General features: G+C 38.7%; 1 protein-coding gene and 1 long non-coding RNA gene across 3 annotated transcripts in view; one reads left to right on the forward strand and one right to left on the reverse strand.

Annotated features, from left to right (window-relative positions):
- Positions 1 to 27,994, reverse strand: part of FAR2 (fatty acyl-CoA reductase 2) — a 158,143-nt gene that overhangs the window by 39,329 nt on the left and 90,820 nt on the right. For both annotated transcript variants that reach the window (XM_058743211.1, XM_058743212.1), the window contains exon 2: positions 12,989 to 13,217. In XM_058743211.1, the coding sequence (XP_058599194.1) occupies positions 12,989 to 13,177 (189 nt within the window). In that variant the 5' untranslated portion in view covers positions 13,178 to 13,217. The remainder of the gene's footprint in view (positions 1 to 12,988; positions 13,218 to 27,994) is intronic.
- Positions 212 to 27,840, forward strand: LOC131519808 (uncharacterized). The gene is made up of 3 exons (XR_009265802.1): positions 212 to 298; positions 25,658 to 25,760; positions 27,752 to 27,840. It is a non-coding gene; the product is annotated as an uncharacterized LOC131519808 (long non-coding RNA).

Here is a 27,994-nt window from a genome sequence, read left to right on the forward strand (position 1 = left end):
ACTGTAAGAACAGTAACAGAACCATGAATGGGAGGTAAATTCCTGAAATCCTTTGGTTACCAGCTCTTTTGTGTTGGTGGGATGAAAGACAGAGGATAACTACTAAAAGTAGAAGGAACAAAGTGTTCCCTTGGGTCCTCTGCATTGACTGCAAACGTGGCTGGAAAGGATCAGCATAGAACCTTCGCTTTCGTAATAATGACAAAACCGGAGGACAGAGGAAATGTTGCAAATGGGTCCTCAGTGGACACCAGCTCTTTTGAAAGTTTCTTTTGCTGATGTGAGACATTCACTAAAGGTAAGAAAAAAAAACAGGTGGAACAAAAATGAGCGAAGAAAAGAAACTTTAAAAATTTCACTGAAGATCCACCAATAAGGAACTTCATATAATTATTTTAGGTTCTAAGAGTTTATCATATTCCTTCTCATATATATTTTATTTAATGGCACAGGAGTGAGAAGGTAAAAAGCAAGTAATTACCTGCCATATATGAAAACTCAAGCAGAGGACTGCTGTGTTTCCATTTTCTGAAACCTTTTCTTGACAAAGGCAGGACACTTCTGTGGTCACTGGAAGATCACAGCTGAGAGGCGATCTAACCATTTCAAACTGATAACAAAGCTACACATTTCTCTTGGAAAGTGTAGGAGTGTTCTATTGATTCGATGTTACACAGACAAGTATTTCTCTCTCTTAATTTGTTTTAAACACAAGAGATTATTCCATTTATGGCAATAGTTACTGACAGCCCAGAGGCAAGAGAGAAACTCTGCAAATCCGAAATGAGAAAATCAGCAGAAAGAAGACAAGAGACATTTTCTGGATTCAATAATCTCCTTGGGTAGGACATCTGTAGGCAGACACTACAACTCTGTTTTTATTAGAAGCAGGAATTGAACAAGGGGTGGGGGTGGGGGCATGACATTTATGTTATGCTTTTGAAACAATGTAGATGTCCTGAACTTGGATTTCTATAATCAACGTTGTTACCCACATGACCTGACTTTGGAGATATCCACAGGGGATTCAGTTGCTACTTCCCAGGGGAACGTGGAAAGTCATAATATCTTTAATAATCATAAGAGTCTTTGATTATTAAAGTTAATAATACTGACTGGAGCACCAGGGGTCCAAAGCAGAAAAGAGCTTACAACATTTTTGGGAGAAATTTTGGAATGCTGTGTAAGAGCAAATCAACAGATTCTGCAAGTTAGCTCTTGAACAAGAAAGACTTATCAAGAAAGGATATAATCTAAGTTGAAAACAGTTAAACACAAATAAGTGCAAGTAAACTAAGGCAGAAGCTATCATGAAAATTTACAAAATGTTAAGATATTGCTAGTTCACGAATAACTCTCATAAGATATAAAGGATTAACATAGAAGTTTTTATTACCTCAGCAAGGACCATTTCTACAGGACCATAAAGCAGTATGGTGTAGCAGTGTGGTTATTGAACTTTGGCATGCAGCTGGGTTAACTAGAAAGTTGTTTAAAAAAACAAAAAACAAAGCCCTAGGTGTCCTGAACCTGGAGATTCTAACTCAGTTCTGAGTTGAAGCTTGTGTGTCTGTACTTTGAAAAAGTTCTCCAGTGGGGCGCCTGGGTGGCGCAGTCGGTTAAGCGTCCGACTTCAGCCAGGTCACGATCTCGCGGTCTGTGAGTTCGAGCCCCGCGTCAGGCTCTGGGCTGATGGCTCGGAGCCTGGAGCCTGTTTCCGATTCTGTGTGTCCCTCTCTCTCTGCCCCTCCCCCGTTCATGCTCTGTCTCTCTCTGTCCCAAAAATAAATAAAAAAACGTTGAAAAAAAAAATTTAAAAAAAAAAAAGAAAAAGTTCTCCAGTGAGTCTGATATACACTGTAGGTAAGAGCCCCTGGCATACTAGAAAGATCTCAGGCTCTTTGGAGTCAGGAAGGCCTGGGTTTGAATCCTACTGCTGCCATTTATTAGCTGTGTGACTGAGGCAAGTTACTCACTTCTTGGGGCCTCAGTGTTTTTATTTGCATATTCATCTAAAATGCTAATTGTTAAACTCTCTGTGTTCTCAGAGAACTAATGATTCAGCATATATTCTGCTATTCTTAAAAGCAATTTTGCATTAAAATTTTTTAATTCACTTTGCATAAAAATCTATGATAAACACCAAAGATGACACAGTGGTCAGTCTATCATCTTGTTGTTTTATGTCCCCAAGGTAATTTTCACAGAATTCCTTGAGAATAAGTACGTGGACCAAAGAGGAGGTAGGGCGGCTAGGAAGATGGAAACCAATCTTTTTTTTTTTTTTTGCTTTTTTTTTTTTAAAGTTTATTTATTTATTTTGAGAGAGAGACAGAGTGAGTGGGGGAAGGGCAGAGAGGGAGGGAGAGAGAGAATCCCAAGTAGGCTCCACACTGACAGTGCAGGGCTCAAACTCATGAACCATGAGATCAAGACATGAGCCAAAACCAAGAGTGGAACGATTAACCGACTGAGCCAGCCAGGCGCTCCGATGGAAACAAATCTTAAAATTACTTCCACTCTCTACAGAATTGGTGGCATCTCTGCATTCTCCAGGCTACCGGATGGGTAAAGTGGTGATACTAATCCAGAGGTGGCCATGGTTTTCCCTTCCTAATGAAGTGGTCATCATTGGGAAGTATAATGCCTGGAGAGCAAGGCTTACTGCCAAGACAACCAGGGCTTGGAGGATGCAGTTTCTTGGGGAGGCAATGCAATGTGGTGGGGAAGGTGTAAGCTTTACAGGTAAGAGAACAGTGTTTAAAATCTTTGTTACTTCCTTGGGATTTCCTTAGATAGGCGACAACCTTTCTTGGATTAGTTTGTCATCTGTGAAGTAGCAAGAAAGCATTCCACAGAGTTGTGTGAGGGTCAGATAGGGTCAGGAAAGTCAGATGCCTAGCATAGTACTTGCTACTTCAGTTCTTGATAATAGGAAAACTCCTTTTCCACATATACAATAATACTCAGTTTTCAAAGGTTTCTGATTATACCATGTGATCCGGATACCTCTGCAAACTGAATGTATTCCAGAGTCAAGTTGAATCTTGTGGCTTGATGACTTTTTGAGTGAAATGAGTATGGGCAATTTGAAGCTTTTAAGAAAGAGACCTGATATCACTGGAAGAAATTGAAAAAGAAGGAAAGAAGTTGGATGTGTGAAATCATGCCAGAGATTGAATTACCTAGTAAATTGTATTGCAAAAGAAAATAAGAGATTGGGAAAATAAATTGCTTCTGCTTCTGGTACTGTTATTATACCCCCAGGACTAAATCAATTTCTTTAATTTTTTTTTTTTCTTAAGAGAAAGGAAATGACCCACAGGGGGTTGGCTTAACATGCTTCAACTAATCTGAGTTGAGTAACTGTCAGACTGAAGGCCATTTACACTCTTTTAAAACTGTGTATTTGTTAATCATGGGAAATTTAAATTCCTGGCAAGATTATATTCTAAATGTCCTAAGTTCATAGAATCCTCTTGCTTTTTGTGGGATGGTTTCTCAGGAAAAATAAAATCTAGTAACGGAACAAAACTGGCTTTGGGAATTTAAAATACAAACTTCTGTTTCCAATTGCCTTTGCCTTATATAGAGATTTAACAGAACCATTAATGCCAATCAGAAATTCATTTTTGAAAGTTGGGAACAAGCAGATCTTACACAGGGTAGCCTTGAACCAAGCATGAAAACGCCTTTTTTCCTCATGAAAAAGTCTTTGAAAATTAACAAGGAACTTCTACGTAAAATGAAATGAACACTTCTGTTGAGTGTTTCTTAATACTTAACAACGTCAGATTGTTGACTTTTCTTTTGCAGGTGTTACTTGATTCAAAGTTAATTTGTTTAAATGCATTATTTTTCCTCTCAAGGATTATTTTGTCTAATGCCTTCTAGAAACTACCAAACAGTGATAGTTTGTGAAAGGAGTCAATAAACTATTTCATAAAATGTTACGCTCTCCCATTGTCTTAAACCTGGTTAGTTCTGTGAACTGAGAGCCCAGTGTGTGACCTTGTATGATACATTAACCACAGCTCTCCAGGGTATTTCAGAGTTGATTTATCTCATGGGCAAATAAGGGCTTATTGAGTAATTCACATTTTTCCAGAGAAGTTGACTTGAAGTATCCAGTGCAACCTGCCAAGCCCTACCTTTGTTTAAAAATCCACTTCGTAGTGACATTGTACAAGATAGTCCCGCCCTGGAAACCTTGAGTTTTGCCTGGTCTTCTCGGAGGATTAAAAAACCCAGCATCTAAACCCAGCATAATGTTACTGATTATGTTCAGATGATTCTACACCCAGCATAATCTCATGGCAACCTTTCCCTTTTTTGATTACTATAGTTTAATAGGAGAAGCCCAAACTTTCTACGGATTCTCTCAATAAAACATTTTTTAGATACTAACCTCTCAATCACTCTTAATTAACTACCTCTTAATATAATTCAACTACCTGGGGTTTTATTTTTCAAATACGGACATTGTCTCCTTGATGTTTTCTTAAACAGTTATTAGGAATAGATTACAACCAATTTAAGACCCTAAACTGGTATAAGTAGGACATGATTGTTGTAAAAAGGAACACATCTTTAAGGCACTAAAGACCCTCAAAACACATTTCTTGGAACTTGATAACTGAATGAGTTATTGGCAACCCATTACCTGCTGTAGTGGGGAAAAGCCATGTCTTGTTAAGCAAAGCCATATTCAAGATAGCAAAATAGATAAAATATCCATTTCTCTATCTAAAATTGTTTTTGCTACAGTGAAAAGCTGGTTCGTTGAAAAATGAATACATTTTTCATAAGTAAGAACTAAGCGGCCAGCATGGGAGCCCTGGGGACCCATGATTTGAACAGCACGGGTCTGTGATGAGCATATTCACATTTCAGCACATGGTATCTGGCTTTTTTTCCTTAGATGTTTCTCAGATTTTATGAAATAAACTAGAAGATTAAAAAATAATAATGCTAGAATCATATTTCTAATACAAATCAAATCAAATTATTTAATTTTGATAAACAGTTTCAAAACTCACAATCAACTGAACTTATATCTGATGACCTAGTTTTGGAAATTCATGGTTGCCTTGCTGCCTTGCTTATTGGCTTTTTTAAAAAGTGGGTGTTTCCTCCCCCACTATAAATGTGAAACATGTTCATTGTTACTGTATTTGCAAGACTTTGGGAAAATATTCCTGCTCTCATTTGTTCACTATGAAAGAGGGTGCTTTCTGCCTTACCATAAAAGTAAACATGCTCATGATGACTGTAATTTGAAAAGTTGGAAGTTCCAAAAAATAGAATTAACTCAAGATCCTACCGGCATTTAAGGACGTTTGTTGAGGTGATACTGAATATGGTTTTGCATAACTTTTTTTGCACTCAATATATGAGAAGTGTTTTCTCATGTCATTTAATAGTTTATAAAATGTGACCTTTAATGCCTACATACTAGTCTAACAAATGTATGTATTGTTTATATTATCATTCCTCGACTATGGAACATTCAGATTGATTCTAGTTTTTGCTACTATAAATCATACTACAATAATATATTGGTACAATATTTGTGTGTCTCTGGTTGTTTTCTTAGAGTGCCAGCTTAATTGTCTTTGTGAGAAAGTCTTCAAGAATCTGCCATCAATTCAGATATCTGTCCCTCTATTGATATAGAGCACTTCCCTTAAGTGCTCTGAAAATACTTCAGAAACTTAGTTATATATAAGAAAACTGGTCTGTTCTGATTCATGAGCCCCACTTCCATGTGGCCAAAGGATGAAAAACAACCTTTTTTCCAAAGCATTTCCCACTTAATTGTCTCCCTCTGAAAGCACGGAATCAGGAAGCGAGAGGTGGTATCTGTCCATACAATGAAAGGAAAGAAATGAATCAGATGCATGAATTTTGATAGATACAACAGATGTTCTCTTGACTGTATTTCCTGGGGACATAGTGGGAATCAAAGGCAAACTGATAACACTTTAATTTATTATGTCTTAAAGAAAAACTTCCATGGGCACCTGAGTGGCTCAGTCATTTGAATGTCCAACTCTTGATTTTAGCCTGGGTCATTAACCCAAGGTCATGGGATTGAGCCCTGGGTGGGGCTCTGCGCTATGCATGGAGCCTACTCAAGATTCATTCTCTCTCTCTCTCTCTTTCTCTCTCTCCTTCTCCCCAACTCAGGCTCTTTCTCTAAAAAAAAAAAAAAAAAAAAATTAAGAAAAGACATACTTCCAAGCCTAACTTACCTGATATGACATAACATACCTTTATCTACCTTTTAAGAATACCATTGTACTTTGAGGGGCGCCTGGGTGGCTCAGTCAGTTAGGTCCCTGACTTCGGCTCAGGTCATATCTCAACAGTTCGTGAGTCTGAGCCCCACGTCAGGCTCTGTGCTGACAGCTCAGAGCCTGGAGCCTGCTTCAGATTCTGTGTCTCCCTCTCTCTGCCCACCCCCGTTTGCTCTCTGTCTCTCAAAACTGAATAAACATTAAAAAAAAAAAAGAATACCATTGTACTTTGAGATGAATAGAATTCATACATTGCTATGTGTGAATGAAGAGAAATATTGCTTAAAAATGATACCAGGCCTCACTTAGGAATAAGGTATGATTGCATTTAAAGCACCCTATGTCAAAATAAAGTTAAGTGACAGAATAGAAACTGGGTCTTGATTTGTGGATGATATTTAATAAATATTTGCAGAATCAGAGGCCTATCAGAAGAAACACTAACCCAGATAGTAAAGTTCTTCTGAGTAAAAACCAGGAGCAAGAGTGGCCATACAATAGAACTAAAGTTTGGCCTGGACTCAGACAAGACCACTGAGAAACTAGAATGCATTAAACTTGTTCATTCAACAAAGTTGGTTGATTACCTACCAAGTGGACAGTGATAACACATGAGAGTAATGACAATGGAAAGGTCTGAGACTTAAAATTTAGAGGGAAAAGTTGGGGTAATAAATGTGTTAAATGTGTAATAAATGTGTTTTGGCTAATCCAATACACTTGAGAAAATGGTGTATTATCTGCCAAACGTAAGACTCTTTTACTCCTACTGGATTTGACATTAGGAGATCATAAAAGCAGACAGAATTATTAGGAAATCAAAGGTTTATGGGCATATTCCCTGAAGTATAACCCTATCTTGGAAAGTTGATTGTGGCAGCCACATATTTGGAATAACCAACTTGCACCTTCCCCCCAAATTCTAACCAAATAGAAGAAAACTAGAATTCATATGGAATATTCTCACTTTTAAAATATGATGCTACAAAAATGTTAAACTACATTATTCCCCTTTTAGGTAGAAGCCCCAGATCTGTCCATTCTGCATGCTTCTATCTGGCCACGTAAGTCAAAAATTTATGAAAGAATAATGAATGCCTTTGCTACAAAACCAGAAATAGCTAGAAACTTAAGAAGACTTTTCCATGTGCCAATCTCTTGAGCATTTTGATGCTACAGTAATTGTTTCCTTTTAAAACACTCACTTATACATATCTTCAGTAGTTTCACTTTACAACAGCAAAGCCTTCTTTAGGGAGAGGACAAAACTTTAATTAAGAAAAGAAAAATATTTTTATTCTGAGGGTGAATTTAGGAGACTGTGTGAAGACAGTCTTAGCAAAGGGGTGGGTATGTGAGCCTGACTGTTTACAGAAAGCTAACTTTGTATGCTGGACTTGATAGTACTGGGACTATCTTGAAAGATATGGAGAACAGGCTTAAAAATTTCAACTGGAAGACATCTATGGGACTAGAAATGGAGACTTCTAAGCATTCAGGGATTCAGCAAATGGCTGCTGGTTGGTTTTTTCTTGGTTTTAAATGACAACTAACCTCCAGTTTAGTTATCTCTGCATTGGAGATGACCAATTGATGGCTATGTTTTAGATTAGTGAATGTCAAAAGCTGATTATTTTATGTTTTACATTAACAAAACCCATAGAGAAATTCTACTTCACCTTTTTAACCCACAAGTCAGCTTTGGTTTCTCTGCACCTTAATTAAGTTGTGATTGATTACACTCCCAATTCAAGATCCTCCCCAAGATTATTCAGAATTCTCAGGTGGCTAATTTTTCATTGTTGTTTCTGCTCTTGCTTTTTCTCTAACTCAGTGATGCACTAAGATTATTTTATAAAAACATATTTTGTCTAACACATTTAGGTATTCTGTATCAGAATGCATTTTGCTGATCCTCTATTCCATGAGTTGGCAGAGTTCTTCCGTAAGGGGAAAACGTAGTATGATTTCTGTTTCAATTACTCAACTAAATTCATTACAATCACAGATCCCACAATTAATTTCCCATCTTCATCAGTTGAGTGCTGTTTTATTACCATTATTTAAAATAGCGGAATCATCCAGCTTTCAGAAGACAAAAAAAGGCCTTCAACTGGAGTGTCATCCCCTAAAAGATAAAGCTCAAGCTTCCATATTTGAATAGTAATATTAAAAACTAATAATTGCCAAGTTCTTATCCTGGTCCAGGCACTATTCTAAATGTCTTTCCTGTATTAGCTCACTGATATCTCACAACAGTGTAGAAGACAATAGCCATTAGTATCCTTATTTGGGTTACTCAGGCTCAGTTATGTAAAGGCACACTGCTTGGTGGGGAGAGGACACCAACTCAGGTCTGTGTGACTCCTGAGACCAGGCTCTTCTCAGGATGCTTGCTTCCTAATATCCATTCTTCTGGGTCTTGAGAAGTACCTAAATTATCATTCAGATGTTCTCCATTCTCCATGTAGCCACTGTGCCCCAGGAGAAGATGGTCTCACCCTAGCCCTGGGGAAAGACTTATCTAAGTGAACTCTTACCCTCTGCTCATTGGTTAGCTTAGATCTGGAGTTTCTGAATAAATCAGTATATGTCATACCACATGTGATAGGGGTTGGTCCAGAAATGGACATATAACCTACCCTAGGCTGGTAAGATAGAAGGGGAAATACGAGGTTTTCAAGAAAAGAGGTTTCATCAATCTTGAAAGAGAGTTTCAGGGGGAGCCAGCCTCTCTTTATCCAAAGGCTGTCATATATATATATATATATATATATATATATATATATATATATATATATATATATATATGTATATGTATACACACACACACACACACGAATCTTGCAATGATAACAACCATCTTATTCATAACTGGAATAAAACTAGAACAAAATGGCAGAGCTGAGAGATTCACAGACCAAGGTGGCCAGAGCTCCAGCCCACTGCCCATGACTGTGGTCCTGGAGTTTCCCATTGTATAATCAATATATCATCTTTGTTTTCTAAGCCGGTTTCAATCGAGTTTTCTTCCAACTGAAAGTGAGCTAACTAATACAATTGTGTGTAGTCTTTCAGAATCTGGCCTGAACTAGCATGCCTTTCTAGTTCTTAAAAACTCACTTGTTTGGGGCTAAGCAAGTCACCCAGAGGTTCTCAAATATACCATACCAGCCATCCATTTGCAGGTGTGGTTCTTCCTGCTTAGACTGCCCTTTGGTTTCCTCTCTCTGGAGAACTCGTGTTGCATTGTAATCATGTTTTACATGACTATCTCCATCACTTGACTTGGCCGTGTCATTTTTGTCTTCATATCCTTAGTGCCTAGCATACGTGTGACACATAAGCAAGCACTTCAGTAAGTGTAGAGTTAATTAAAATGAGGGGCAGCATGAAAATCTTAATCACAGCATGGTCCTTCCATACAAGACACTCAGTCATCTAAATGAATGCTGTCTAAAACTCTGGGATTATAGAAATGTTCTATACCTGTACAGTAAAGCAGCCAGCAGCACACGTAGCTATTGAGCACTGAAATATGGCTACTATGACTGAAAACTGAATTTTAAAGTTCACTATTGTAATTAATTTGAATTTAAATAGCCACATACTCTAAGTCAAAACAAAAAACAAAACAAAAAAATTAATATAATCTGGAAGGGTTTTTTTTTTGTGCAAAAGGAGTGTATTCACATATTTTAAAAATGTAATCTTAAGGTTTGTCTTTCTTTTGAATTTTTAGTTTCAAAATGAATATGAGCCATAATACCTTATATGTCACAGTCAGTAATAAGGATTGGGCTGTCCCTTCCCTGCACACAGCATTCTTGACAGTCAATCAGCAAGAGCATCCTCATATTCTGAGGCAAGAATTCATGATTCTTGTAGTGGAAACTTTTCAGTTTTTGAATGCCCAGAAATAAAATAAAGCACGTCATTTTTCCCCCCATGGAAAATCTTTTTGTAGGTATCAAATTCCACATAGCCAAGAAAATGGGTCTTTGCATAACTAAAGCCTGTTTTCTTTAACATTTATTTAGTTTTGGGAGACAGAGAGAGATAGAGTGTGAGCAACGAAGGGGCAGAGACAGAGAGAGACACACAGTCTGAAGCAAGCTCCAGGCTCTGAGCTGTTAGCACAGAGCCCGACATGGGGCTTGAACTCACAAACTGCAAGATCATGCCCTGAGCCAGAGTCGGACATTTACCCAACTGAGCCACCCAGGCATCCCTCCAAAGGCTTGTTTTCAATAAGTGATGGAATCTGTTCTTTTTCGCAATTAACGTTTCTGTTATAAATGATAACACAGAAGTAAGATGCCTTAAAAAATAATCATAGTGTATAAGCTTCTCCAGATTCTTTAGATGTCCAAGGAATTCAATAAATAAAAGTACTAAAAAAAGAAAAGAAGCCCCACAAAATGGTCATGCAGACATGGTGTTTTACCACAGATATTAAGTTGATCAGCCATTTAATGCACAACAGATTTCTTTCCTCCCATAATTCACTTAGGTAAAATTTATGGAGAAAAGAAATCTATACAATAAACCCTAATTAGCATAACAGTAAAAAGTGAGGCCACAGGGGATAGTGGTTAAAACTATACCATACCTAATGATGTCAGACTTGGATTTGAATCCAGAAAGACTTGAGTAGGGGAGAGAGATAGAGTGAGGTGGGTAGACAGACAGACCACTCTCGGGTGAGCAAGGTATTATTACCCTACTTACAAATAAGGAAACCAAGGCTCATAGATACAAGTATATATCTTGCCCACCGTCACACAGCTATTAATTGTTAGTGCTGAGGTTCAAACCCAGATCAGTCTGCCTTGTGAAGCCTATGCTTTTCAAGCACTATCTGATGATAACAGACAGTTCCCAGGTGATATTGATCCTGCTTGCTGGTCTGGAAACCACATTTTGAGAACCACTATATATAAAGGTCAATAGCAGGCAATAAATAGCCCAAGAGTGGGAACAAGTGTGGAGATTTGCAAGTCAGTTTCACAGATAAGTTATATACAGTACAATCAAGATCTCCAGGACAAAAGTAATATTGTTGTGTCATTGAAAAGAACAGTAGGTAAAGACTGTGCTGACCACAAGACTCTGCCACAATATTTATCTAGAGATCTATTCTCTGGCTACAAAGCTAAAAAGGCATGTCTGCTATGTGAGAAAAACAAACTCCATTAGGGATATATAAGTGAACAAAGCTGTCTGAAGAGGGATCTAGATTTCAGCTTTATGCCACCTTATCCTTTTGGTCTTAAGACCCACTAGCTACAAAGCAGGCAGTGTTGGGCAGAGGCAAGTATGTTGCCTCAGGGGCCAGACTGAGATCTAGAGTCTGACTCTCATTTACCACCTGGGTGACCTCTGGTAAGTTAACACTCCAGGCCTGTGTTCCCATCCATAAAATCTGTAAAATGAAAATTGAGGATATGAATCATTCTTTTTTCATCAGGCTGTTGCAAAAATCAATGAGGTAAGGCACAAAAAAGCCTTTGAATGGTGCCTGCCATGTACTAGGTGCATAAGTACTTAATACTAAGTACATAAGTACTAACTACATAACTGTCAGCTACTATTATTTGTCCCACTGCTGAGTCAAGCCATGAGAAACAGGAGAGGCTTTCCTGATTCTCTTGATGATCATTTGTACCAAAATCTCATCCAGGTACCTGCAGATAAATGTGATCATCGGGGTTCCTGAGTGTCTGTAATGTGCTGTGCTAACAGATACTGCCTCCGTTAGACGGGAGCATTCCTACACATGGGAAAGGAGGCTTTTTATAAAAGAAAACAAAAAAACAACAACAAGAAAAACACCTTATTTAAATTTTCCTTTTGCCAACCCTAAATGACCCTGTATATTTCAAAGGGGCCTCTGAACCAGACACATGCCTTTTTTTTTTTTTTTTTTTTTTTTCATTTAATTCCTGTGGCAATCCTGGGAAGTCCTTGTCTCTGTTCCTATGTTGAACACCGCAAACCGGAGCTTACGAGGTAAAGTGACAATAAACTGATAAGCCAGAATTTGAGCTAAGATATGCTTGAGACCAAAGCCAATACTACCTTCAGATTTACAAAACATGGGAGGATACGTATAATCTTTTATTTAAGGAGTGAGGGGGTCTGATACGCAAATGCTCATTTATGTATGTAATATTTCATGTTCCATGTTTTCCCCTTAGAAGAACCTATGGAATAATACAAATACCAAGTTACCATAGATAAGTATGTAACACCTAAACCTTGTGGAGTGTGGACAACTGCCAAGTATTATCGCATGGCTACTTACTAATCATACCTGTTCAGAATAGAATAGAATATCCAAAACTTGGGGGGGGGGGAACTACCTTGAATTTAGAAGTAGGAAAGGGTTCTGTTGAACTTTGGCAGATTTTGAGGTTGGAGAGTCCACTCTGGGGATTTTAGCATTTTTGATTCTTACTCAGTAATTTCCAGAGCATAGAGTATCTGCTCACCTGCCCTGGACAGAGCCTATGCCCTCTTTCTTCTCCTACAGGAAAACACCACAGATTTCTATGAGCACCTGATTGCCATCTTGTCTCCTCTCCTCTACCTGCCCAGGCATCCTGGCCCCCCCACTTGCAATCTGGGGCTGTCAGGGAATATTGTAGTGAGTCATCTTGCCCCAAGGCTCTTCCCCTAAGGCATACCTTACTATTTAGGATCTGGAAAACCCTCTGCTGCGTAGTCTGGCCAGCCTTGGTCCTCACAAGGATGTAAACGACTTTCAGGTCTGGGCTGGTGCGAAACAGCTTCTCCATTAACACTTTGCCCATGAAGCCTGTGGCCCCAGTGATGAGAATGGACTTGCCACCATAGAAAGCTGCAATCATGGACATGATTCTTCTCTTTGTCTTTTATAGCTCCGGAAAGAGGTTCCTGAAAAGGAAGGGAAATAACAAAATGTTACATTCTCAGAAGCTCAAAAATGCAGTCATTTAAAATGTTTCTGATGCTTCCAGGAGTTTTGAATGCAGAAAAAGGCCCAAGTGAGGACATCATGGTTTATTGACAAATGATTCATTTCAATCGAGATTTATTGAGATCACTTTATTAAATGCCAGACTTTATGCCAGGAATTGTGGGCAAAAAATGAGTGAGACATGGTTCTTGCCCTCAATAAATTGCTCTTATTCAAACGGAGGCCAACACCTAAATACATCATTAAATATAATATGTGAGTGCTAAAACAAAGGGGGGTCACAGAGGCGGAGTGTACAGCAGGATCTGGAAATTGCAGAAAGGCCCGCCTGAATAGGTGGTGATGCATGAGGTAAAACTGGAAGGCAGAGAAGGGCTGGGGTAAAGGTGTCCCAGTCCAAAAGCAAAAGCAAAGGTACAAGCTAGAGATTGTGTTATATGGAGGAAATAAAAGGAGTTCAGGGTTACGAGAATGTAAATGATAAGGCTAGGAGTGGCCCCAGAGCCTGTGAAAATTAAGCTGAGAACAGCCATCACATTTTTTGAAACATATGATGGAATTACTATTACAGTGGCAGTTTTATTTACAGAAAATATTGGAACAAATAGCTTTTGGTCTCACTTGAACTAACAGGCCTTTGCCTACCTAGCCATTTCTGAATAAATATGCTTTTCTCTTCCTTGAGCTAAAAAGGGGCCCCATGCCTCCCTTTCCCTGTATGGTAGCTATTCTTAGGGTTGAAACGTGGCAAGAGACAAAGGGCAGAGAAGCTCGAACAAGTGAAGCCACAGACCAGGGACTTTGTTAACCCTGAAGTGGCTCCAGGTGATCTATTGTCCATTTCCGGCCGTTGCCAGGAACACAGAGAAGGAGCAAATCTGGTAGGGGGAAGCCACATGCGGCATTTGGATCCTGGGCCTCCTGGAAAAGGCACCATATGCTGTAGGCATGCAACGTGAAGTGTTTTGTCTTTAAGCCCGGGTTTAAAACTGTCCATTGGAAGCAGTGGTGGAGAGCTTTGAATGAAACAGTGCTGTGGTGTGGGTGCAGACTTCCTTTCTGTCATTGTCACTGACGGCCATCTGTAGCCACTCCCCGGCAATCTGCTGGATGGGGTTGGGTTGATCTTGCAAAACACAAGCCCAGGGACTGGCCCTAACATCAGAGCTCGTGAAGAAGACAAAAACAGGCAGAAGAGTCAGCACCCTGCCTTGTCAAGTCCAGTCAGGATTACTCTGCCAGTAACTCCTCAATGAACTCCTTAACTTCTCATAGTCATAACTTACAAATTGTAATTATACACATAGTTTATACTGTAAGGAATTTGAGGCTGTTCTTGGGCAGAGCTCTTTGCCTTTGGAGGATTCATTCACTCATGAATTCACTCAACAAGTAATTTTGAGGACCTATCATGCCGGCATCTGTGCAAAGTTCCAAAGATTAAGAGATGAATAAGGCAAACAGACCCTTGCATTCCCTTTAGCAGAAGAGGCCAGCAACACAAAAGTAAGTAAATATGCAAACAAGATAATTATAGACTGTTAAAAAAGCAAATAAAATAGGGATCAGTGACAGAAATCACACCCAATCATCAACACTAGTCACTTTAGGAAATCTGGATTTCAAATCATGTTAGCTATATCCCCTGAGTCCCTATTTAAACCCCTCTTATTGAAGGCTGATGTGAAAAATACTATTTTGAAGAACACATTTGGACTTCGTGCAAAATAGCAATCATAATTGTGGTCATGTTCAATAATGCTATTCGTGCTGCAATGTATCCAATGATTTTCTCAAGATTTTATCACTTGGGAAAAGTATTGATGAGTTTTGTCTTGCCTGCCTTGAAACTCAGGAAAGTGCTGTAACCAAGTCCGGAAGGCAGTATGACCTCCTAGTTTAGTGCACAGGTTCTAAGCAAGACCATCTGAAATCAAATCCCAGTTCTACCACTTATTAGCTCTGTGACCTCAGGCAAATTATGAATTTCTCTCTGCTATAGTTTGCTCATCAGTAAATGTAGATATCAAAAGCATCCACTTAATAATGCTGTGGTAAGAATTATATGAGTGAATACATTAAAACTGTTAGCAATCAGGGGCGCCTGGGTGGCTCAGTCAGTAAAGCGTCTGACTTCAGCTCAGGTCATGATCTCTCATTCGTGAGTTTGAGCCCCACATCGGGCTCTGTGCTGACAGCTCAGAGCCTGGAGCCTGCTTCGGATTCTGTGAATCCCCCTCTCTCTGCTCCTCCCTAACTTGCACTTTGCCCCTCTCTCTCTCTCAAAAATAAAGATAAACATTAATTTTTTTTTTAACTCTCAGCAATCAAAACAGTATTCTATTGGCACAAAGTAGACACCTAGATCAGAATAGACAGCCCAGAAATAAATCCACATTTATATGGCCAATTAATCTTTGACAAAGAAGACAAGAATATACAATGGAGAAAAGACAGTCTCTTCAGCAAATGATGCTGGGTAAACGGGACAGCCACATGCACAAGAATGAAACTGGACCTCTTTCTTATACCATTCACAAAAATAAACTCAAAATTCATTAAAGACCTAAATGTGACACCTTGAGCCATAAACTAGAAGAAAACATGGGTGGTAATTTCTTTGGCATTGGCCATAGAAACATTTTTCTTGACATGTTTCCTCAGGCAAGGGAAACAAAAGTAAAAATAAACTATTGGGACTATACCAAAATAAAAAAGCTTTTGCATAGCAAAGGAAACCATCAAAAGATATTTAATTGGAGGCAACCTACTTAATTGGAGAAGATATTTGCAAATGATATAGCCAATAAGGGCTTAATATCTAAAATATATAGAGAACCCATACAAGTATACATCAAAACATCCCAAATAATCTGATTAAAAATGGGGCGAGAACCCAAACAGACCTTTTCCCAAAGAATACATTCACATGGCCGACAGACACATGAAGGGATGCTCAACATCACTCATCCTCAGGGAAATACAAATCAAGACCACAGTGAGATAGCACCTTACACTTGTCAGAATGGGTAGAATCAAAAAGACAAGAAATAACAAGTGTTGTGAGGATGTGGAGAAAATGGACTCCTTGTGCACTCTTGGTGGAAATGTAATTTGGTGCAGTCACTGTGGAAAACAGTATAAAGATTTCTCAAAACATTAAAAATAAAATTACTATATGATCCAGTAATTCCACTATTAGGTATTTACCCAAAGAAAACAAAAACACCAATTTGAAGAGATACATGCCTCCCTATATTTACTGAAGCCTTACTCGGCATTACAATAGCCAAGATACGGAAGTAACCTAAGTGTCCATCAACAGATGAATGAACACAGAAGAGGTGGTATAGACACACAATGGAATATTACTCAGCCATAAAAAGAATGAAATGTTGCCATTTGCAACAACATGGATGGACCTAGAGGATATAATGCTAAGTGAAATAAGTCAGACAGTGAAAAACAAATAGCGTATGATCTCACTAATGTATGGAATTTAAGAAACAAAGCAAACAAAGAAGGAAAAAAAGACAAGCAAAAAACCAGCCTCTTAAATACAGAGAACAAACTGATGGTTGCCAGAGGGTGGGTGGGTGGGAAGAAGGATGAAATAAACAAAGGGGATTAAGAGTACACTTATCATGATGAGCACTAAGCCATGTACAGAATTGGTGAATTATTTATTATATTGTATATCTGAAATGAATATAACATTGTATGTTAATAATGTCAATAAAAAAAGAAAGCTCTTAGTTTCCTATAGTATATACTAAATATTAGCTATTAATACAGTCACTGTATTATATGTTTTTCCTCTTAATAACTTCTGGTTTTTCCTTTTGACATTTATTTTAAGTACTCTGTATTATGCATTTAAATATCCTCTTTTGGAAATAAGAGGTGATTTACAACTCAATCAACCATCCAGCCAAGTAAACTGTTTTCCCCAAATGCAACTCGATGATGACCCTTGCCAATTCCTTTTTATATAAAAATGTTTTGGAATCATACCCCTTTAGTATATTAGGCATACATGAGCTTGGTTGGCAGGGAAATACAGAAGAGAAACTGAGTTTGGATAGGGTTACTTTCCATGCAAATATACTATTAAGATATAAAAAAACATGTTTTTAATGTTTATTTATTTTTAAGAAAGAGAGAGAGACAGAGCTTGAGCAGGGGAGGGGCAGAGAGAGGGAGACACAGAATCTGAAGCAGGCTCCAGGCTCTGAGCTGTCAGTACAGTGTCCCATGTGGGGCTCAAACTCATGAACCAAGAAATCATGACCTGAGCCAAAGTCAGACACTTAACTGACTGAGCCACGCAGGTGCCCCATTACTGTCCACATATTTTGATCCCAGACACAGTTTTGTAGCATGTGATAAAAAATTTCGGGAAGCAAGTAATATATTTCTAATGAGCCCATTTCTTATAGAACAAAGGAAGGGTTGATGTGTCCCCAAAGAACGGAATTTGCCTGCTCTGTCTGGAGTCCAACTACTTCTCAAATACAACCCAAACCACGGCAGAGAACACTGAGTTCTCCGACAGGAAAACAAAACATAAAACAGTATTTCCTGGCACTCCTTACCCAATTGTCAAGGGCAGGTGGCAGAGGAGTGTGGCCAAGACTCTGATCAAGACAAGCGATTCTGAAAAATGTCAGGGAATTCCTCATCCTCCGATCAAAGCTGTAACAGAGATGTTTCCTCTACTTCTTGCTTCCACTCTCAATATATGGCTTAACACTGGCCCCAGAAACTCCTATGTGAAATTTGGCTCCCTGAATTCTAGTCCGGGTATTAAACTTGCAAGGTCCAGGGACTGTTAACCCTGAATATAATTCATTAAAATAATTAACTCTTTTAAAAATTAAAATAACCTTACATTCAGTAATGGATGATATGCAACTCTTCAAGGAGTAATACGTTTAGGACAGCTGACCAGGTAATGGTTTGCCTTTCATATCTTCTGATTGCCAGTGCAGAGAGCAAAGGACAATTTCTTGTCCCTCATGCTCGTGATATGGCTTGTGGGAAGCCTAAGCCACTTTGACAACTTTCGGAATCATCCTATATAATGTAGGATGTATGACGCTTGAATGATAAATGAGGGGGCCTATGAAAATCAGCCAGTGCATGTTTGTTGAACACGTACTACGTGCCTGATACTGGGTAGGCACTGGGAATAGCAGTGAATAGGCTGTAGGCAGCTTAGATTCTTCCTTTCTATTCTGGAGCTTTCTCCTTAAGATCATTTCCCATGGTCATGAGTAGAAATAGCTAGTTTTTACTATCCTTTTGGTAGTAAAATGAGGCTGTTCTCATTTCTAGAGAACAGATGTGAAAATCCTGAATCATAATTGTTGTGCCAAGTTAGATACATTTTTTCTGATTTCAGCATATGGGAATTATTCTTTGAATGGTTCTTCTGGAAAATAAAAAAAAATTAAGATTCAGAAATGTAAGGGAGACAAGTTTGCCCAAATTTCTTGATAGTCCTTCAGAAAAAAAAACATTAAAAAAACCCAACAAGGTTCTTTGCCTCTCAGGAATCTTACATAACCAAGGTTTCTTAGTCTTGGCACTATAAACATTTAAAGATGAATAAATGTTTGGGGGAGGGGGCTGTCCGGTACAATGTAAAGTCTTTACTTGCATCCTTGGCCTCTACTCACTAGATGGTAATAACCTCACTCTTCCTTAGCCAGGTATGTCTAGACTTCGCTAAATGTGCTCTCGGGAAAAATTGCCTCTTCTTCAGAGAATCATTGTTCTTGGACCTTCTTCAATTCTCATTTTATAATATGCAGCACATCATACTAAAAAATCAAGATTCAAGGCTTAAATTTCTGCTTGTGAAGCTAAGCACAAATAAGATCCACTGCTACCCCCATTTTACCTATATTAAATCCTTCATGGCTAAGTATATTTACCCAAGCGAATTACATGCATGGCAAATTCTGATAGTACTCAAAGTGAAGATGAAGGAAGATTTCTTCAGAGAAAGATTACTCCCTTTTTATTTAACCAAATTTCTTCTGGTCTCTGTGCTTTAAGTTAGACTATGAACCCCACATTTCATATAGATTGAGCCTCTCAATTTTATCCATCTAAACTGATTATGGGCAAACTTTGGAAAGAATAGCAATTGGGCCAACAGGAGATCAGCCAAGGAAAGCCATTTAGTATTGGTTACTGTATATTAATAATTCTATAAATAATTGAGCCAATCTCATCTATAGATAATTCTGTTACCCTTTGTGAAAATTCAGACATGATGTGTATTAAGATATATCTCATGTAGGCAAATGGAGTGTCAGTTGGCAATGAGCCTGGTAATATGGGCTGATCTATTGAAGAAAATTGATGCTATTTTGTAAAACTCAGTAAATGAAAGTTGTTCTGCTTCATCAAAATTGAACGGTTGAAATTCTTTCAATAAATGTGTTGAATTAATCACATAAATGCATTTACAAAATATTATTCAATGAAAAAAAGGAGACCACAAACTTGTGAAGCATCATTAATGTCCATTACAGACCCCTGTGGGAAAGAATGGGGGGGTGTGTGGGTGAAATCAATGACAGTAGCTGTATAATAGTGTGATATGATTAAAGAGAAAGAGTCTCTTTTCATGTCTGTAATTTCTTTCCATGATTTTAAATGGTAATTTAATAATATATACTTTGAAAAAGTTCCCAGAAAGTCATGGCAGCTGGTATTTTTATAGGCTCTTCTTTTGCTGTGGGCACTAAAGGTACAAAGAAATTTGCAAAACAAGCCTCCTTAGTTTATTTATTTTCTTTTTCTTTTTTTTTAGAGAGAGAGAGAGAGAGAGTACAATCTGGGGAGAGGGGCAGAGGAAGAGAGAGAGTATTAAGCAGGCTCCACGCTCAGCACAGAACCCCTTGAGGGACTCAATCCCATGACCCTGGGGTCTTGACCTATGCCAAAATCAAGAGTCAGATGCTCAACTGACTGAGCTACCCAGGTACCCCCAAACCTCATTTGTTTAAAATGTGTTTAAATATTTTTAAAAATGTAGCTAAAATTACATTAAACACTATTTATGGCCTGAATTATGTCCTCTCCAAATGCATAAGTTCAAACTCTAACACCTACTGTGATGGCATTTGGACATAAGGTGTTTGGGCTACATGGGATCATCAGAGTGGGGCCCTAATTCGACAGGACTGGCATCCTAATAAGAAGAGGAAGAGACACCAAAGAACAGTCTCTCCTTAAACATTAGGCACCAAAGAAAGGCCATGTAAGTAGGTACAGAGAAGGGAGTTGTCTACAAGCCAAGAAGAGAGCTCCCACCAGAAACTGAATTTGCTTGCACCTCAATTATGGACTTATAGCCTCCAAAACTATAAGAAATAAATGTCTGTTAAAGCCACCCAGTTTGTGGTATTTTATTATAGTAGCTCAAGCAGCCTAATGCATACACAAACACACATGAACAGAGAGATGAACATTTTTGGATAAGTAAAATAACTTCACAATAATTCCTATCAACCTTACTCCAATTATGGAGTAGACCTTTTTAGTGAAGCAAATGTATCTGTCTCATTTTCCCATCTTTGGGGATAGAGGCAGGCTATTGATTTGTGGCATTTACATGTTTGTGAAAATATGGACAGGCCTTTTACAATAAACTATAGAGACGTCATTAATCCAAGCCTTAAGAGTCTGTATAGAAGTCACATATCTGCTTTCAAGCACTTAGTAGGAAAAAAAGAGTTTTCATCAGAATTCTTTCTTTTTTATTTACCTTTAGTTGCCACAATTCAGCAATAAACTTAGATACCTTTCACTGTGGGCTTGTTATATAAAGTCTTTCTGTGAGAACTTTTAAGTTCTTGATGGGGACATACTAACCCCCAGGGGTATTGTGGGCAACTGTTGGGGGCACAGCCTCACTAATCACATTAGCAATGAGCCATAGTCAGAAAAAACCAATTTGGAAAGAGTTCTGAAGGGGGAAGGACAGTCCAGGCTGGCTTTAGAAACACAAAATTTACTAATCACCTTAACACATTCTTCTTAGTTTCCTTGTGCTTAGCTCATTAGTAAGTGTTCCAAAAAGCCCTCTAAACTTAACAAAGATGAAAAAGGAAAAATATGACCTAAACTCATTATTTCATCATAATTGATTAAATAGGTGTATAGACTGCCTACAATATGAGACCTACTGGGTTAGGTGTGAATAATTAAAATGTAAACATTCTTCCTAAATGGTAAAGCATTATAAAAATGCATAGCACCATTATTATTGCTTATAGGTAAGTCAAACAATAGGCAACATGTGAATATTCTAAAATGGTATCAAGAGTCACAATCAAATGGAAATCTTGATGCTTCCTATTTTTTCTTGATTAATTATAAATTGGTCAGGTTGTAAATAAAAGAATAGTTGATCTATTAACACAATGACCAAAGGAACCCAACTGAATGGATAGTAAGCTAACCTACTTTTTCATGCTCTGCTTAGAACTAAAGACTATTTTTTTTTAAAGATGACATGACATAGACTATCTATCTATCCATCCATCAACAGACAGAGGAAGAGAAAAATAGAGATAGAGAGGGAGGAGAGAAATAAGTGGGAGGGGAGAGAGACAGAGAGGGAGAGAGAGAGAGAGAGAGAGGAAGGGAGGTAGGGAGGGAGGGAGGGAGGGAGGGAGATGGGGAGAAAAATGTGTGTGTGTGGGAGTGGGGAGGGAATTTTAAGAAACTGTCTCATGAGATTATGGAAGCTTGGTAAATCCAAAATCTGCAGGCTGGAGACTCAAGGAAGAGTTGCAGTTTAAGACCAAAGGTAGAATTCTTTCTTGGGGGAAGTCGGTCTTTGTTCAATTGAGTCCTTCAAGTAATTGCATGAGGCTCACTCACACTATGGAGGGTAATCTGCTTTACCCAAAGTCCATTGGTTTACATGCTAATCTCATTCAAATACGCCTTCATAGAAATATCTAGAATAATGTTTGACCAATATCTGGGCACTTGGTCTAGCCAGGTTGACATATAAAATTAAACATCATAAGTCCACCCTTGTTGACTTGGCACCCACGCAAATCTCCTTAAACCATAATTTCCAAAATAATGACAATAGCAAACTTATACTTCTGCCCAACATTATATAACTATCCTGCATACAACTAAAACATACTAACTCTTTCCCTAGAAGAGGATGCAAAGTCTTTGGGTAATATTTACTCTTCTTTCTGATATCCTATAACTTAAAATACTATGACATAAAGTTGAAATCAGTTAAATACTAAGATACAAAATTAATATATCTTATTTCACATAAGAGGATTAGATAATGAGGAAAACATTTGTTTTACACAGACACACAAATGTATTCATAACAAAACAACAAAAATAATCATGACAACTATAGTCATCATTTCTGTAACTAGTCACATGGTATTTGTAACTACATTTCAGTTGGCAGTTCAGTGGGCTAGGATTCTTTACCTGGTGGGCATGACCCAAGCCTTCATTCCTGAAGCGTCTGGGTCATCAGCAGTCCTCTCTGAATTGGGTCATTGTAGTTTTTCATTGACCTTGATCACAGGGCATTATATCCTCCAATCAGTTTTCTAGGTGTGTAGGACGGTTTAGTGTTGGTCTGGCTGTATTTCATGGACGCGAGACACACAAAAAACTTCCATGCTGTTCAGCCATCTTGGCTCCTCGATCACAGGGCATTATAATGCTAAGAGATGTCCTGAGGGATCGCCTATATTTCAGACACACTCTTCCTTACCTCCAATGTGTTTCCTCTTGGTAGTTAGGATCAATACTCCCCCAGCCAGCACAGAGACTCCCCTCTTTGCTTGTTGATTCAGAGGCATGAGATATTCAAAGTGGCCAGACAGCAGGCTTAACTTCCAGTTCAATTGAATCATTGTTATGTCTCCTGGTAGGACCTTTCTTCCCTTTGGAACTAAGATTTTTAAGCCAGCAGAACACAGGGTCATGGGGAGATGGAGAAAATTTTTGATAGTGGGTCATTGGGGTAATAGTGAGTGGTGACACTCTCATTTCTGCCCCTTAACTCATGAACCTGTGAATCTTGGCTATGGGAGAAAATAGCATGATCTATTAGATGCTGATTCAGAGCATATACAGCCTTCTGGAGAATTTTGCCCCTGTCCTTCAAGGTACTGCCACATAACTGGCACTATAAATGAGTCTTCTAAAGACCATTACACCATTCTGTCAAGTCAGCTGCTTCGGGATGGTGATGAACATGATAAGACCAGTGAATTCTATGAGCATGAACCCATCACCACACTTCATTTGCTCTGAATTGAGTTCCTTGATCAGAAGCAATGCTGTATGGAATACCATGATGGTGGGTAGGCATTCTATAAGTCTGTTCATGGTAGTTTTGGCAGAAGTATTACATGCAGGGAAGGCAAATCCACATCCTTTATTTCAGCAAGAACAAAACACCGACCCATGATAGAAGTAGTCCATTGTAATCAATCTGCTTCTAGGTAGCTGGCTTATCACCTGGGGATTCAGTGTTGGTCTCCTTTTCTGGCAAACTGGGCACTCACCAGTGTATTTGTGGATGAGTCAGCCTTGGTGAGCATAAGTCCGTGTTACTGAGCCCACACATAACCTTCATCCCTGCCACTATGACCACTTTGTTTATGAGTCTATTGGGGGATAAAGGGGTAGCTGTGTATTCACAGGAATAGGTCATCCTATCCATTTGATTATTAATATCTTCCTTGGCCAAGGCCACTCTTTGGTATTGGCCAAGGCCACTCTTTGGTAAACATTTATGTGGTGCACAGGTATCTTCACATTTTGGCTCATTCCACATACCTTTTCCCCAGACTTCTTTGTTGCCAATGTTCTTTCGTGTTCTAATCATGTTCTTTTGAGTCCCTGACCATCCAGACAAACCATTGGCCATAGGCCATAAATCAGTATACAGTTATACATCTGGCCATTTCTCCTTCCAAGCAAAGTGAATAACCAGGTTCACTGCTTGACATTCTGTTCACTGAGAGGATTTCCCTTCACCACTATCCTTTGGGGATGTCCCAGAGAGAAGAAATTGTTCACTTTGGGTGGTACCTACATCTCTCTCTTCTTCTGTCAACTGATTATAAGGAATTCCTCACAAGGTCATAGATGCAGGCTGAGAGAAAAAAGGTAGTATAGCACTAGTGGGGACCATGGGCATTTGGGCCACTTCTTCATGGGTCTACTTGTGTCTTCAGGGCTTTCTTGGGCCTGATCAGATATGTAAAACTTGTATTTGATGATGAAGTGCTGCTGTGCATGCCCAGCTTTATGGCTTGGTGGGTCAGATGAGATCCAGTTCGTGATGGGCAGCTCAAGTTGCATGATAAGTTAGTGGTATGGTTAGGTGTTCAGTTTCCACTAAGGCCAGTAGTAGGCCTAAAGCTGATTCTTAAAAGGAACGTACTTATCCATAAAGGATGGCAGGGCTTTACTCTCAATCCTAAGAGTCTGTGCTATGGCTCACCAGTAGAGGCCTGCTGAAGGCTCCCAACAGCATCCTTATCTGCCATTGCCACTTCAAAGACTATTGGATCTGCTGGATTATATGCCTCAAGTGGCAGAGTGGCTTGCACAGCAACATGGACCTGTTGTAGAGCCTTCTCTTATTCTGGGACCCATCAAAAAATGGTGGCTTTTGGGGTTACTCACTAAATGGGCCAGAATAACATACCCAAACAAGGATAATGTTGCCTCCAAAACCCAAAGAGGCTCAGTAGGGCATCATATCTCTTGTTTGGTTGTAGGAGGGACCGGATGCAACAACTTATCCTTTATCTTAGAAGGGATATTTCAATGTGCCCTACACCACTGGCCCCCTAAACCCCCCCAGAGATAGAAGATTCCTGAATTTTTGTTGGACTTTACCAATAAAATTTTTGTCAGTTACCACCCTCTGGTAACGATATCTTACAAATAAGTCTATGGTACTTGCTACTTCTTGCTCACTAGGTCCAATCATCATAATGCCATCAATGTAATGGATCAAAATGATAGCTTATGGAAGGGAAAGGTCATTAAGATTCCTGCAAATTAAATTATGGCATAGGGCTGCAGAGTTGATATATCCCTGAGATAGGACAGTGAAGATGTCTTGCTGGCCTTGCCAGCTGAAAGCAAATTGCTCTGTTTTTTTTTTTTTTTATTATTATTAACATGTATGAAGAGCAAAGCATTTGCCAGATCTGTAGCTACATACCAGATACCAGGAGATGTGTTAATTTTCTCAAGCAATGAATCCACATCTGGTATAACAGCTGCAATCAATGAATCACCACTGTGTTAAGCTTATGATAATCCATAGTCACTCTACAAAATTTATCTGTCTTCTACACAGGCCAAATAGTCAAGTTGAATGGGAATGTGGTAAGAATCACCACCTCGGCACCTTTCAAATCTTTGATGGTGGCACTCATCTCTGCAATCCCTCCAGTAATGAGGTATTTCTTTTGGTCTACCATGTTACTAGGTAGAGGCAGTTCTAGAGGCTTCCACTTGGCCTTTCTTGCTCCACAGGTCAGGGATTCTGCGGGGATTCTGTCACCTACTGGGTATATCTATTTCAATTATGACTTTCTGAACTGAGGAAAAATGGGTACAGACACCTGCTGAGCCCAGTGCGAGATGGTTCTAACATAAAACTCCCCTGATCACCTGATATCCATAGGCTCCTATTCTGACTGATGGACTACAGGGGCATTTTGGGTTTCCTAGAATTAGCGTCAGTTCAGAGCCACTGTCCGGTAGTCCCCAAAAGTTCTTATTATTTTCTTTTTCCTCAGTGTACAGTTAACCTGGTTAAAGACTGTAGGTCCCTTTGGGGATGGCAGGGAAAAAGATTAACAAAATGCATTTTTAGCAATATACAGTTGTCCTGTTTCAAGGGGGCCTGGCTTCCCCCTTCATTCTGCATCTGTAAATTGGCTTGCATCTGGGAATTGATTCAGAGGTCATAACTCTGTTTTAATGATTCAAGTTAGACTTCTGTTCAAGTTGACCTAGAACTTTTCTGCTTATACAGATCAAGCAAGAATTTAGTAGGCTTCCCATATATTTCACTTCTAGGAACACCATGATCAACCAGTCAATGCCCTAGCACTCTATAAGTCAGATTATATTCTGATTTATGCTTCATCCTGCTGTCCATTATGGAACCATGACCACCTTGACTTTGGCAATGGAGGGTCAACACTTGACTCCAGCCATGCGAGGATCTTCAGCACATTTAGGTTTTCCAATTTAGTGACAGCAGTCCTCACTGTAAGTTCTGGACTACAGAGGAGAATAACCACTTAGGTCTTCAAGGATCCTGGGACTACCCTCACAAATTTATTTCTGTGGTCCAGCCAAATTGACACATAAAATGAACCATCATAATCATTAATATTTTCTGCTAACACATTCACCATATGCAAGACTTCTCCCACAAATTTTAATGAACAAAATCCTTGCTTGATGTCTTGGTAGCTGAACATAAAATACAGAGACAGGAGGAAGTTTTAGTTATTTGGAATTATTTCCTTTGTCTGTTTTTCAGCCAACGTATTCATTACTGGTAAACCCTTCTATCTCTGAACTGTCTCAGCTTAAGTACAGCAACAAAAAATTATGTGAGGTGTAATAGAGGCACAGTGAGAAGAACACTGATGTAGGAATTAGCAGCAGAGCAGAGTTCATTTCTAGGACTCATTTTTTTTTCTCTTCTGTGAAAAAATATTCTATCTACTTCACAGAGCAGTTTTAATTATCAAATAAGGTAATAAATGAGAGAGATTATTATTCCAAATGTCATCTGACCAGAACAGAATGATGTTTCCCTTGTTCTGGATGTTATATACTATACAATTAATGCTACTTTGACCCTGAATCCAAATACCTTGTGCTTATTTATTAATAGATATTGAGGGTACACCTTGTCACCCTAATTAGGTAGTAAAACATTTGCCAGAGATGTATTTTATATTGTATTATTGCTTACATGCCAACTAGCCCAATACTATGCAATGAAAAGTGGCTTGATAAATATTGTTAAATCAGTGAATGAAGGAGTCAGAACTGAAGAACCGATTCATTTAATCAATGAACAAAAAATCAGGGGGTTTCACAAAGTGTAGTGGGTATTTGAATCATCTGGAAAGCTGGCTAAAATGGCTCTTTCACCAGACCCCATTTTCTGAGATTCTGATTTAGAAAGCTGGGGCAGGGCCCAAGTAGATGCATTTTAATGAGTACCCCACTGATTCAGATATAAGTGGTAACAGAAATGCAAGGATAGGGGATTTAATTGTGTTCTGATTCCAGATCATATTTTGTACCTTAGTCCCCATGTTTAATGTAAGCCTATGTTGTCCCTATGACTTTTTTTTTTTTACTTAAAACAATACATAAAATAATCTGCTTACTTACGAATTCTCATTTCTAACAATAATAGAATGTGGCTAACACAGGACACTGCAGAGCATGGCTTCAGTCCAGCCTAAGCCTCAGTCTGAACTTCCAGGACCTCCCATTTGCATGAAGGTAATTTTGATTGAGAGACTTTGTACATTATTTACTGCCAGCATCTGAGTTCACAGGTGTTACCCATAATAATGCATGTATCGATAGAGGTGGAATGGGGACATGTCTTTTCTAATAAATAACTAAAGCTTTGAAAAGTTATTTTTTTCTTTGT

The sequence above is a fragment of the Neofelis nebulosa genome, chromosome 8 (genome assembly GCF_028018385.1).
Source record: "Neofelis nebulosa isolate mNeoNeb1 chromosome 8, mNeoNeb1.pri, whole genome shotgun sequence".
In the NCBI taxonomy this organism is placed as follows: Eukaryota; Metazoa; Chordata; class Mammalia; order Carnivora; family Felidae; genus Neofelis; species Neofelis nebulosa.